At 44.3% G+C, this 13,406-nt stretch overlaps 1 protein-coding gene across 1 annotated transcript in view; it reads left to right on the top strand.

The window, feature by feature from the left end:
* The first annotated feature begins 238 nt into the window (after window positions 1-238).
* taf5 (TAF5 RNA polymerase II, TATA box binding protein (TBP)-associated factor) overlaps window positions 239-13,406 on the top strand; it is a 41,393-nt gene continuing 28,225 nt past the window's right edge. Inside the window, exons 1-2 of the mRNA XM_060898789.1 lie at window positions 239-629; window positions 5,847-6,072. Coding sequence (XP_060754772.1) covers window positions 248-629; window positions 5,847-6,072 — 608 coding nt within the window. The 5' untranslated portion in view covers window positions 239-247. The remainder of the gene's footprint in view (window positions 630-5,846; window positions 6,073-13,406) is intronic.

The following is a 13,406-nucleotide window of genomic DNA, read 5'->3' as shown; positions in this document are numbered from 1 at the left end:
ACCACTACACCACCGTGCCACCTTATTGATAAAAACCTTTTTAAATACAGTACAATTTCCTTTCTGCAGGTTATTAATATTCATAAAGAAAGTGCTGCCTATCAACCAATCAGGGAGCAGATTCGTTATGAATATTAATAAGCTTTCCTGTGCCAAAAGGAAATTCGCGACGCTTGAACGCAGCCAATGAGATGGCACGTATTCGACAGCGCTCCTACGTCATTACGTTCGGCGGTGTCGGAGCAAAATGGCGGCTGTACATGATGGACCGAGTGATGTTGAGAGCGAAAAAGAAACAAAACCTGATATTCTGACCGACGAGTCGGCAGCAAACCTGCCCGGGATAATGAGCGGGACGCTGTCTTCATCTCCGCTCGCACCTCCTGCTGCTGTCGTGCCGAAAGTGGAAGAACAGCAGCAGCAAACTTTACTCGCTGTGCTGCAGTTCCTGAAGCGGAACAACTTAACGGAGTCGGTGGATATCCTGCGGCGCGAGGCAGGGATACAGGACGAGCTGGTCGAAGAAGCGCGCGGGGCAGAAGCTGCAGCACCGGGGCTGAACAGCGGACACGGAGACGCGAGCTCCCTCCTCAGCCGGGTGTCGGCTCAGAGCGGCGCCCCGGCTAAAGGTGGGCTTCAGGCAGCAGACTGGGTCCCAAATGGGTTGTTTTGTATCATGTAGTGCACTATCTAGGGTGCAGAAGCTGTAGTTTAATAGCTGCTCTAGTTGACATGTACAGGGTGTAGTGAAGGGCTTGGAACACCTTCCTGTGAGGCTTCAGTGTCTATGTAGAAGTCAGATTGTATCATCTCATCTCATCTCATTATCTCTAGCCGCTTTATCCTTCTACAGGGTCGCAGGCAAGCTGGAGCCTATCCCAACTGACTACAGGCGAGAGGCGGGGTACACCCTGGACAAGTCGCCAGGTCATCACAGGGCTGACACATAGGCTACGTTCACACTGCAGGCTGAAGTGACTCAAATCCGATCTTTTCGCCCATATGTGACCTGTATCCGATCTTTTATTGACAATATGAACGACACATCCGATTTTTTCAAATCCGACCCAGGCCGTTTGGATATGTGGTCCTAATTCCGATTCCTATCCGCTCTTTTCATATGCGACTTCAGTCTGAACTGCCAGGTCGCATTCATCCGACTTACACGTCATCAACAAGCCACAAACGTCACTATTCTGCGTTGAAGTAGGCGGCGGGTTTCTCAAAAAAAGTTACAACAACATGGCGCATAATGACATCAATGCGAGGGACGCTTCGGGCTGTGAAGGTTCTGAATCTTCTCAATGGAAGGACGCAGAGGTTAGGGAGCTGATTTCCATTTGGGGGGATGCAGCTATTCAAGCTAGATTGGATGAGTCATACCGCAACCGGGCGGTTTTACTTCCGTAAACACTGGCCATGCTCACTGCGTGTGACGTCGTCGTATCCTGCAATGCGCATGCGGAACACTTTTAGGTCGCTTTTCGTTCATACTGAGGATCACATACAAGTCGCATATATTTGTTAATGTGAACGACCTCACAAAAAAATCGGATTTCACAAAAAAATCGGAGTTGAGCATTAAGCCTTGCAGTGTGAACGTAGCGATAGACACAGACAACCATTCACACTCAAGGCCAATTTATGCTGACAACCCAGTCCTCGCAGATGGCGTCTGCGAAACCACCCCCTTCGCAGACGCTCTGCGCACACCTCCCAAAAATTGTGACCACCGCAGACAGCGTCGCAGATAAGAGGCATACATGTCAACCTCAGGGGCTTCAAAGTTTGGGAGAATAGCAGGGTACAAATAATTTACAGCAGGGTGCAAAATGGTAAAATGTCTGCCAGCGGCAGACATAATGCACGCAAAGCGTGCAGGGATAGATAGATAGAGAGAGATATGCAAGTACGAATTTTTCATGGGGCGGGATGGTTTGGAACAGGTCATCTAAAATTGGGATAACATTTACCCGGGACGGGTATTTGAGGCGGGTCGTCTAGCTTAAGCTTGATTAGCATTGTTACGCACGCCAGTGTTTCCCACAGAAATTTTGGAGACTATGGGGGAGGTGCGGGGGTTGTTTAAAATTGAGTGATATGTTAAATATTATTACTGAAAAACTATTGATTAAAAAAACAGACACTGAGAAATGATCCTATAAACAACTTTACCAATATAAAAGATTACCAGGACTACAAAAATGCAGAAAAATAGGCTTTACTTATCCAAATGCACCTGTTGGTTCAAAAGTTAAAGTGCAGAGAACCTCACAGCACAACATGAAGTTACCTTAAAATATAATATAAATGCCTCAGCTTTCATGTAAGAAAAAACCTATTAATACTAGTACTGTGTGCAGGCAGTCTCTCCTGAAGACTAAATTAAACAATAATTATAAACTAATGAAATAAATGGCTCAGGCTTCATAGAAGAAAAAAAACAATTTGAACAGAATCTCACAGTATGATGCTGAAGCTGCCTAAACAATGGAAAATAAAATACCATTTTGGCAAAAACGTTGGCATCCATTAATTTCTTGTATTAAGTAAAAAAATATGTTGCCAGATACTGCTGACGTTTTACAGCCCAAAATATGTTCAAAACCCGCCAAAATGCACTTAAAACCGCCCAAATAGGGCGGGAAAACGCGCAATCTGGCAACACAGGCGGCAGTAATGGCTGCACTCGTGTCGAGGATGTAAACACAGTTGACGCGGCAACGGACATACATGACATAGTGGATGTAATTTACGTTCACAACTTTTTTTGCTGTCAGAAATATTTAATATTAAATTTTGTGACTCGACTGACAATAGCCGGCGGCATAACAAGCCACAGACGGCGATTTGCCGCCGGTGACCGGCTACTTTTGAGACCTCTGTATACGGATTCTTTAAAAAAAACTTCAATATTTATTTAGAGCTATAATCAATTCCCACGATGATAAAAGAACGCATAACATTTACAAACGTACTGTACACCACAGACAGCCAGTAAAGAGTCTTATGAAATCGCGCGTTATCTTGTGGTAGCGAGACTTCGTTCCACTTTTGATCATGCGCACACCGCATTGCGAGAATCCCGCCAACCGTGAAGTCATAGACATATAAACATAGACGCCGCCTTCTGCGTAGAATCATACATCATCCTCGCCGCCATATTGGATGTGGCAAAGTGGAGATTCTTCACCTGTCTCTGGTAGACAGTAGCCGAGAATAAAGATGCCTCATTCATGTGCTGCGTTTAACCGTACCAACAGGTTTACCGTCCAAACGAGATCACATGGGATTACCTTTCACAGGTGAGACTGGAAAAATACTTTTCATTGTATTTGGTCATTATAATGTAATTTTACGAACAGATTTTCCTGACTTCGTGGCTAATATGAAGTCTCGCACATAATAGCCGCTCGGTGAAACCTGTCTCCAAACAACGAAGTATTTCCTTCGTAACTATGCTGATAACACTTTGTGTTTTTGTCAAACATTGGAGCTTTGTATTCATTCTGAAGGTTTATTGTTATTAATATTGAATAAAAAGTAACTGGGATATATCATTGTTAATTATCATTCAAATTTTAGGTAAATTATTTTAATTTGCATCTTATACGGATTTTATAAGGGAAATACGGATTTTGGAGGTTGGTTATACAGGTTTGATTGAACAAAGGTTGACATGTATGAAGAGGGCTCTGATTGGTCCACTCTACATCCGCTGTACACGCACTTCTGCTTCCCTACTTTCCCGGTTTGGTTTGTTTTCACGACCGGCATTTTTAAAAACACGAGCGAAGATGGAGCAGCACGAAGAGCGGTTGATTGAGGAAGTGAGGAAGTACGTACATCTATACGACTCCAGTTCTAGTTATTATAAGTAACCGGAGGATAAACACTCCACTAACCACACCCACCAACTACTCCTAGCGACTTCGCGCCGCTTTGCGTTGTGGCGGTGAATAACATCGCGCACGCCTATTACTCCCCGCTCAACGATAAATTACAACTGTCTGCGAAAAGCTATCTGCGAAAGCCTTGTCGCAAGAGCATGCAGAGGCCTTCACATTCACACCTACGGTCAATTTAGAGCCACCAGTTAACCTAACCTGCATGTCTTTGGACTGTGGGGGAAACCGGAGCACCTGGAAGAAACCCACAGGGAGAACATGCAAACTCCACACAGAAAGGCCCTCGCCGGCCACGGGGCTCGAACCCGGACCTTCTTGCTGTGAGGCGACAGCGCTAACCACTACGCCACCCCTTCATAACCATGCTGTTTTTAAGAAACTTTATTCATCACACACTTGGAGGGTGGCACGGTGGTGTAGTGGTTAGCACGGTCGCCTCACAGCAAGAAGGTTCTGGGTTCGAGCCCAGTGAGGGCCTTTCTGTGTGGAGTTTGCATGTTCTCCCCGTGTCTGCGTGGGTTTCCTCCGGGTGCTCTGGTTTCCCCCACAGTCCAAAGACATGCAGGTTAGGTTAACGTGGGGCGGCCTTGGGCTGAAGTGCCCTTGAGCGAGGTACCGAACCCCTGACAGCTCCCCGGGTGCTCTAGTGTGGCTGCCCACTGCTCTGGGTGTGTGTGTGTGTGTGTGTGTGTGTTCACTGCTTCAGATGGGTTAAATGCAGAGGATGAATTTCACTGTGCTTGAAGTGTGCATGTGACAAAGGTTTCTTCTTCTGAAATTCCTCTCTGCGTACACACGTACATGCCCAGGGAGCATGTGTCCCATATTAACCTAAGCATGTCTTTGGAGGAAACCAACGCAGACAACGTGCAAACTCCACACAGACAGGCCCTCGCTGGCCACGAACCCAGAACCTTCTTGCTGTGAGGCGACCGTGCTAACCACTTACACCACCGTGCTGCCCACAGTGCACGGTGTATTATGCATACAAGAAGAAAGCAAGCTTTATTTGTCACATTGAGATTTATCCTCTGCATTTAACGCATCTGAAGCAGTGAACACACACCCAGAGGAGTGGGCAGCCATACTACAGCGCCCAGGGAGCAGTTGGGAGTTAGGTGCCTCGCTCAAGGGCACTTCAGCCCAAGGCCATCCCATATTAACCTAAGCATGTCTTTGGACTGTGGAGGAAACCCATGCAGACAACATGCAAACTCCACACAGAAAGGCTCCCGCCGGCTGCTGGGCTCGAACCCAGAACCTTCTTGCTGTGAGGCCACCATGCTGCCCACAGTGCACGGTGTATTATGCATACAAGAAGAAAGAGAGCTTTATTTGTCACATGCATACTTCAAGCACAGTGAGATTCATCCTCTGCATTTAACCCATGCGCGCACACCCAGAGCAGTGGGCAGCCATACTACAGCACCCGGGGAGCTGTCAGGGGTTCGGTACCTCGCTCAAGGGCACTTCAGCCTAAGGCTGCCACACGTTAACCTAACCTGCATGTCTTTGGACTGTGGGGGAAACCGGAGCACCCGGAGGAAACCCACGGGGAGAACATGCAAACTCCACACAGAAAGGCCCTCGTTGGCAGCTGGGTTCGAACCCAAGAAGTACTCCCTTCCTAATTGTCCTATTTTTTCAACATCTGTGTTGACTGTCATAGTATTATCATGACAATAAACAAACTCCTTTTCTTTGCCAAGTTTTGTGAAACAAAGCGGTTTGATTGTCGAGTCATGTAGCAGTGGATCAGATTGAAAACTCTACTCTAATACCGTATCAGTCCAGTGATTATAGTCAGTGTGAAGGCTGATTCCGTTCCCCAGTATCTCATTAGTACATCCTAATGCTTGCTGCCGTACTGTTGTTTTGGATATATCTAACTGCGAATAAAGGAAAACCGCTTTTCTTCTCATTTCTTTGGTATGCCAGGTGGAGAGGACCAGCCGGATGTCAGCGTTGTCCTCTCGGCGTACAGTCAGCAGGGGGATCCGTCACTGTATCAGGTGTACTACAGCGGGCTGAAGAAGTTCATCGAGTCAGTGCTGGACTGCCACAGGGCCGAGCTGTCGCAGCTCTTCTACCCGCTCTTTGTTCACATGTACCTGGAGCTGGTTTACAACAACCATGAAAACGAAGCGAAGACATTTTTCGAAAAGTGAGTCTTGACATGTTTTGATAGCGAAGTGTCCACAATACACAATGACTTTTTACTTGGTGTATGGATGGACACGGTCAGCTGTTTGGACAATCATTAAAAGAGAACTGAAGGCACATTTTTTTATTATCAAAATAATCTCATCTCATTATCTGTAGCCGCTTTATCCTGTTCTACAGGGTCGCAGGCAAGCTGGAGCCTATCCCAGCTGACTACGGGCGAAAGGCGGGGTACACCCTGGACAAGTCGCCAGGTCATCACAGGGCTGACACATAGACACAGACAACCATTCACACTCACATTCACACCTACGGTCAATTTAGAGTCACCAGTTAACCTAACCTGCATGTCTTTGGACTGTGGGGGAAACCGGAGCACCCGGAGGAAACCCACGCGGACACGAGGAGAACATGCAAACTCCACACAGAAAGGCCCTCGCCAGCCACGGGGCTCGAACCCAGAACCTTCTTGCTGTGAGGCGACAGTGCTAACCACTACACCACCGTGCCGCCCCTATCAAAATTATATTTATCTCATTTTATTAAATATAGGAACGCATTTCTGACAGCTATTTTGTCGCTGCTATAGCAAGTTATGAGTGTTTGAAATACGCTACGTAATATATCAGTCCATATGTCAAAGCAATGGCCGTAAACGAGATTCGCTGAGACCTGTGCGAGACATCGTAGGATGGAAGTAAAACGTACAGCGGAAATCAAAGTGACCGACATCTGCCAACGTTCCCTGTGTTTGAAATCGCTCACTCGTTCACTACTCCCTATATAAGGAATTACTATATAGAGGAAAAAACGCTTTCGGACACTAGTCCGTCGCACAATTAAAACGTGCCAGATCAGTCGTCTGGTGGCTTTTCAAAATAATTAATACATGCATGTATTTTTGTGATAAATCCATATTATAATGAGTGCATTTCCCACATTAATAAATACCATTTATTTAAATATCATTAATAAAAGATGCAAAGTACCTGCATCTTTCAGTTTTTTTTAAATCGAGGCTGAATACTTTCTTCTTTGCCGCTGCCTTGTATTAAATCAAATTTGAGACTTTTAATTTGATTTCTTTCAGTGAGGACAGCTCGACAAAATGGCGTCCACACTATATAGTGCTCTATAGAGGATGTACAGTCACGTGACCCGTCCGTGTTTACTCCGCCATATTGGACGGCTTCAGGATTGTTTACCTTGCGCGAGCGTAATGGATCCAGGGAGTAATCCCCAAGAAAATTCGGAAAATACCCCATCTACATCGCGCGATAACTTGTCTAAGTTTGTTCAGCATCTTGAAGGTGATGTGAGGCAGCGTTACGTGGAAAAGTGTTCCAGGTTGGGGATTGCAGATCCGTACAACTTGCCGCAATCCTTGTTCAGGGAAATTCGGAGCTGCGGTGCCGGCGATTTGCCCGATCTGGCCTACTACGACATTTACAATTTTCTCGTTAATCGTGAATCGTGTTACACTGGCAAAGCCCTCAAAGCTTACAAGAGCCTGGAAGCTTATAAATATTTTGTTGCGGGATGGGTATCCCAACTATACCTCTGGAAGTTCCCGAAGAAGGATGTCTACTTGATAACCTCACGGGTAAGTGGCATTAAGACGTTTATCATAAAGAGACTATGCAGGATGTTTTATCGTAAGAATGTTCGAAATCTAAACTCAGTTCCAGATAATGACAGGGTGGTAAATATGTATGTTTTTGTCTGAAAAAAAAAAATCTCAACTCACCGCTATCTTTATCTGTGCAGAATTATTATTCAATATCAGATATAAATGTATTAGAAGATTACACCTACCTGATATGAAGTGTTCACTACAAATTCGGCTGGTAGAACTGGGGTACCAGTTTTCTCTTCGCACAGCGGACACCCATTTTGCGCGTCTCTCCGTGTCTGCGGGGAATCTATAAAATGACAGGCCCTCCTTTTGGCCCTGTCTATTGGTACAACCAAATGCTGAACAAGATATAACCATTCTCGAAAGATCTACTCCCACACACTTGATAATTAGAACGGGTTCGTCTAAGTTCTATGCGCGGCCATGCCGTCCAAGATGGCAGATAAACAAATATCACGTGACCTCGTGACGTCACGTGCACGCTCTCTATATAGTGAGTAGGCAGGGCTTGAAATTAACTTTTTTTTCTTTGTGTCCCCCAGTGGTCCCGAATTCTGTGTTGTATTGTCCCGAATGGAAGCAATAGTGTCCCCATTTTTTTCCTCTCTGAAATAACCAGTGGTTAATATTATCATATGAAGTTACTATTATATTTGTAACTATGCGATTTTGAACCCTTTATATCATTTTTACAATAAGTCACAAAACACAAGTGACACATGTCCTATACATCATCTACTTCAAAATTACAGTTATTGCATTTTCAGTTTATTAAACTTTGGCGATCTCACTGTATGAATAGATACCCGTTTATTTAAAGGGGCCAACTAGCTCATTCAGAAAATGTTTCAACTCCCTACATCTGCAGTACACTTTAGCTGAAAATAAGACCCCTTTTATGTTCATTTCACCTACTTATACCTTGAATATCTGTTGGCACTTATAAGGCCAACTTATAATTTTCACCATTACCGTTATCCATTTTTATGAACTTTCCGTTATCCATTACCGTTATCCATTTTTATGAACTTTCCGTTATCCATTTTTAAGAACTTTCGCTGCCGAAACGTGGGTGCAAATGTTAGCAACATCAGCATAGTGGCAGCAGGTCCGAGCCTAGTTGTGCTGCTGACTGACTAAACTTTCTGAACTAGAAAGACACCAAGAAAACTCACTTATTCTGTTGAACGGTATCTTCCGTCAGTATCATCCACATCATTCCTGTTGTATTTTATAACGTGTCTAACAGTGTTCATTAAGTTCATTCAGTTGCTAGCGTTGCCTGCAGACCAGGCGATGACACTTTGGATCCTGAAGGTCCCGGAGACGTTATGTCTGGGCTTTCAGTTTCTTCCCTGCGGTCGGTCCGCTTCAACCACTTAAGCATTTTTGTTCTGGCAAGAGTCGGCGCAGCGTGTGCGGTAGCAATTCCATTCCAAGTCCATATAATGCGGACTCCGGCCGAAGATTCTAGAACAGAATGCGCTGCTCTGTAGCCTACGGATGCAGGTGCATCGAAAGTGTAGCTACTATGTATTTTTCGCTGTTAACGTTTTAAAATTAAAATTGACAAATTAGGTGAATGTCTACGTATGTGTTACGGCTTTGTAAATAATATTAACGTAGAACTTTTTTTCTAGATCTATTTTTTTCCATTGTCCCGGGATTGTCCCAGATATGATAATTTTGTGTCCCGATGACATTTTTTATGGTCCCCGGGACGTCGGGACACCGTTAGTTTCGAGCGCTGTGAGTAGGGAGCCATTTTAGACACAGAGGTTGTCAAAATACGCGCGCACCCTCTTTCGAATGCTGACGTAATCAAGCTGGAAGTTTTGTTTGTTTTGATAGCGATCAGGAAAGTTTGACAAAAAGTAGGCAGTAATCGTCATTTAAACTCGGTTTTTGTGCAATATCTCGTTTGGAAAACAGTTTTCAAAATGGCGGCACTGACACTTCATGTTTCAAAGTCTTGCACAAGTCTCGTGAAGATCGCGCGGATAAGTGACGCCTGCCGTGGACCAAACAAACTACATTAGGCCGATAAGTATAATATTTAATTGCAATTTATCGCCAATACAGGTCATGATATAAGGTTACTAAAACTGAAAATGTAATTGAATAACACGTTAATTAGGAAATAAAGCAAGTTTAAAAATGACTTCAGTTCTCGTTTAAACAATGACTGAATGGAGCTTAGGGTCCAGAAACGTACCTCGTGTACTTCTTCAGGGGTGGATCAGTCAATAAATCTATTATCTGGACCACCAAGCAAGAAAAAACTAATGTGCTGCCCAGTCTCATGTTTTGTCCAGCTGGAAAATGGTGGCCAATATATTGTGTGTGACGTAATGTATAGTGAGCTAATTGGCTGGTTAAGTACAGCAATACAGACCCATTACATTCCAGACATTTAGCAGACGCTGTTATCCAGAGTGACATACAGCATATCCAGAGCAACCTGGGGAGCGGTTGGGGGTTACCTGCCTTGCTTAAGGGCACTTCAACCATTCAACAAATGACCTTTTGGTCCCAAAGCTGCTTCTCTATTGCCCCTTTTCCACCAAAGCAGTTCCAGGGCTGGTTCGGGGCCAGTGCTTAGTTTGGAACTGGGTTTCTGTTTCCACTGACAAAGAACTGGCTCTGGGGCCAGAAAAACCGGTTCCAGGCTAGCACCAACTCTCTGCTGGGCCAGAGGAAAGAACCGCTTACGTCAGCGGGGGGGGCGGAGTTGTTAAGACCAACAACAATAACAAGACTGCGAAAGATCGCCATTTTTAAAGTGCCATTCCACCATTGGATGTATTTTTTTGGCATAAAATACAATATATTTTATGACAACATGACTAGACAGAGAAATCTTTTAGCTTCAAAATGATATATCAAACATAATTTTTTGACAACGACAAGTATATTAATTTTGCGACCAAAGTCACCTACCCTTTTAATTTCCGCGCGGTGGTGAAACGTGATGTCATCGGCAGGTTCCCCTTGTGCACAGATTATTAGCAATGGCGGATAGAACGCGATTGTCAGCTTCGGAAAAGAAGCGAAGGAAAATAGCAAGTGATGCCCAAAGGAGACGGTCGATGGTGAATATCGGCACAGCAATCGACAAGTGGAAATCGCGTTCTATCCGCCATTGCTGATAATCTGTGCCACGTCACACGTGACGTGGTACACAAGAAGGGGCACCTGCCGATGACATCACGTTTCACTACCGCGCGGAAATTAAAAGGGTAGATGGCTTTGGTCGCAAAATTAATATACTTGTCGTTGTCAAAAAATTATGTTTGATATATCATTTTGAAGCTAAAAGATTTCTCTGTCTAGTCATGTTGTCATAAATTATATTGTATTTTATGCCAAAGAATACATCCAATGGTGGAATGGCACTTTAAGCGACGAGAAGCAGCAGCTGTACAAACGCGAAGTCATCCATTATTATTATTATTATTGTTGTTGTCGCTGCTGCTTCTTCTGTGTTGTTTTTGCTTTGATATTCGCGCCAAGGTTTATGCAAACACAGTGCCGTAACTGACGTATACAGCGACGTAATGACGTATACAGCGACGTAACTGACGTATACAGCGACATAATGACGTGGCTCCGCTTAGCACCCCGAGCTATGGAAAAACAAACTGGTTCTCAGCTGACTCGCAAGTTGAACGAATTGTGAACCAGCACCAGCACCGGCCCCGAACCAGCCCTGGAACTGATTTGGTGGAAAAGGGGTATAAGGGTTGTTTTATAATCAGGGTACGCAAGCTAAAAATCACATTTAACACTTATTATCTTCAATATCAAAAGGCTTGACTAAATAAGCTTGGTTGTTTATTGTAGCCCTGTGATGGCTCTATTTACCATGCAAAAACACATTTGGCGATAACGTTATTTTTGGTGAATGTATGGCAATGTATGTCATATTTAGCAAAATTACTCGTGTCATTTAGAAAAAGTGCTTTTTTTGACCACAGGTAGCTCCAAAAGGGATGCACTTACATCATTCTTTATACCATAAAACACATATTTGGTTCCATATCATTGGAAACATAGTTAAGTTTTAATGTTGAATGCCAGTAAGTTTTCAGACTATTTTGATCAAATTAGTATGTAATTGTGTCAAAAAAAAAAGTCCTCTCCGAGACAGCTAATTTTTCAATATAAAATAACATATCTAAAATGATTATTTTCATCCTAAAATGTGGTCAAGATATTGGGACATAAATATTAGAGACAACTAACACAAAGCTTACAGCCTTATATTTAAAAGCACTATGGAAGTAGCGGATTCTGAATTGTCAAAAAAACGTCCTCTCCGAGAATCACTTCATTTGTTTCTCCCATCTTATAGCAGATTACACAAAACTACCATACACACATGTCAAACAATGACCTGAAATCTGTTCTTTAACTTGTGCTTCACTTAAAAACTGGTATAAGAACCAGTTTGAATCAGTTTGAATTTTGGACCCCTGTGACACAAACTTTGTACCCTGATTGTAAAACAACCCCTAAGCATTAGGCTGTGGTGTCGTGCTCACCATACGATAGAAGACTTTTGAAAAGACTAAGGTCTGAGACGCGCTCACATCTAAAGGCTGTCATGAGTCGTAGAGTTTTAAGCCAAACTGGGGATTTTATACGGTTATTGTTTGCAAGATTGCACCAAGATTCCTTTTGAGAGATGTTCCTGCTCCTTGTTTGGTGCTGCAGAGCGCGCCCCTATTGGTTGATGATAATGTCCCCGTCACTATCTGTATGAGCCAAGACTAAAAACTTCGAGAAAAAGACTGACAGGTATTCTGAAAATGATTGACATGATGGTAGAACGCTACAACTGGAGCAAAGCTCTCATGATTTTATTCTGATGTTAGAAATGTATCTGCAACAGAGAAATTGTTTTGTTTGAAAAGTCGCTTGGTGTGAGGCTGGCATAAGGGAAACAAACAAGTGATGATTTTCCTCATCGAGCAAAATGTCTAATGAAGCACCTCATGTATGTCCACATGTTTAAAAAAAAAAAATCTGCAAGTCTCATCTCATTATCTCTAGCCGCTTTATCCTGTTCTACAGGATCGCAGGCAAGCTGGAGCCTATCCCAGCTGACTACGGGCGAAAGGCAGGGTACACCCTGGACAAGTCGCCAGGTCATCACAGGGCTGACACATATGGCCCTTTTTCAGCTCGCTTCAGCTCACTTCAGCCCGACACGGCTCGCGTTTCGACTACCTCCAAAGAGCACGACTCAGCTCGCTTCAGCCCCCAAAACTCACACGGTTTTGGAGTGGGGCTGAAGCGAGCCAAACCGAGCCGAGTGAGGCTGGGGGCGTGAGCAGACACTCCCCTGTGCACTGATTGGTGAGGAGGAGTGTCCTCACATGCCCACACACGCCCCGCAAGCACGCTGGGATCTGTAAACACTGTAAACCCAGAAGAAGAAGAATTACGAATTACGAGAATTTCTGAAGCCTTATGCGCCTCGCCTCATCTATACGCTCTTGCCAGTATCTGTTGGCGTTGTCGGTGACAACAAGCCACAGCACCAAGACCAGCAACACTAACGACTCCATGTTTATTGTTTACTATCCGGGTCGTGAGACTACCGCTTAAAAGGTCACTGTTTGCGCCGCCTAACGACATCACGTGACGTCCACCCACTTTCGCTAACTCCACCCAATGTGTCCACCCACTTCCAG

Source organism: Neoarius graeffei, chromosome 18 (assembly GCF_027579695.1).
Source record: "Neoarius graeffei isolate fNeoGra1 chromosome 18, fNeoGra1.pri, whole genome shotgun sequence".
Lineage (NCBI taxonomy): Eukaryota > Metazoa > Chordata > Actinopteri > Siluriformes > Ariidae > Neoarius > Neoarius graeffei.
Note: the sequence above shows the minus strand (reverse complement) of the source record. Positions and strands in the feature narration are given on the sequence as shown.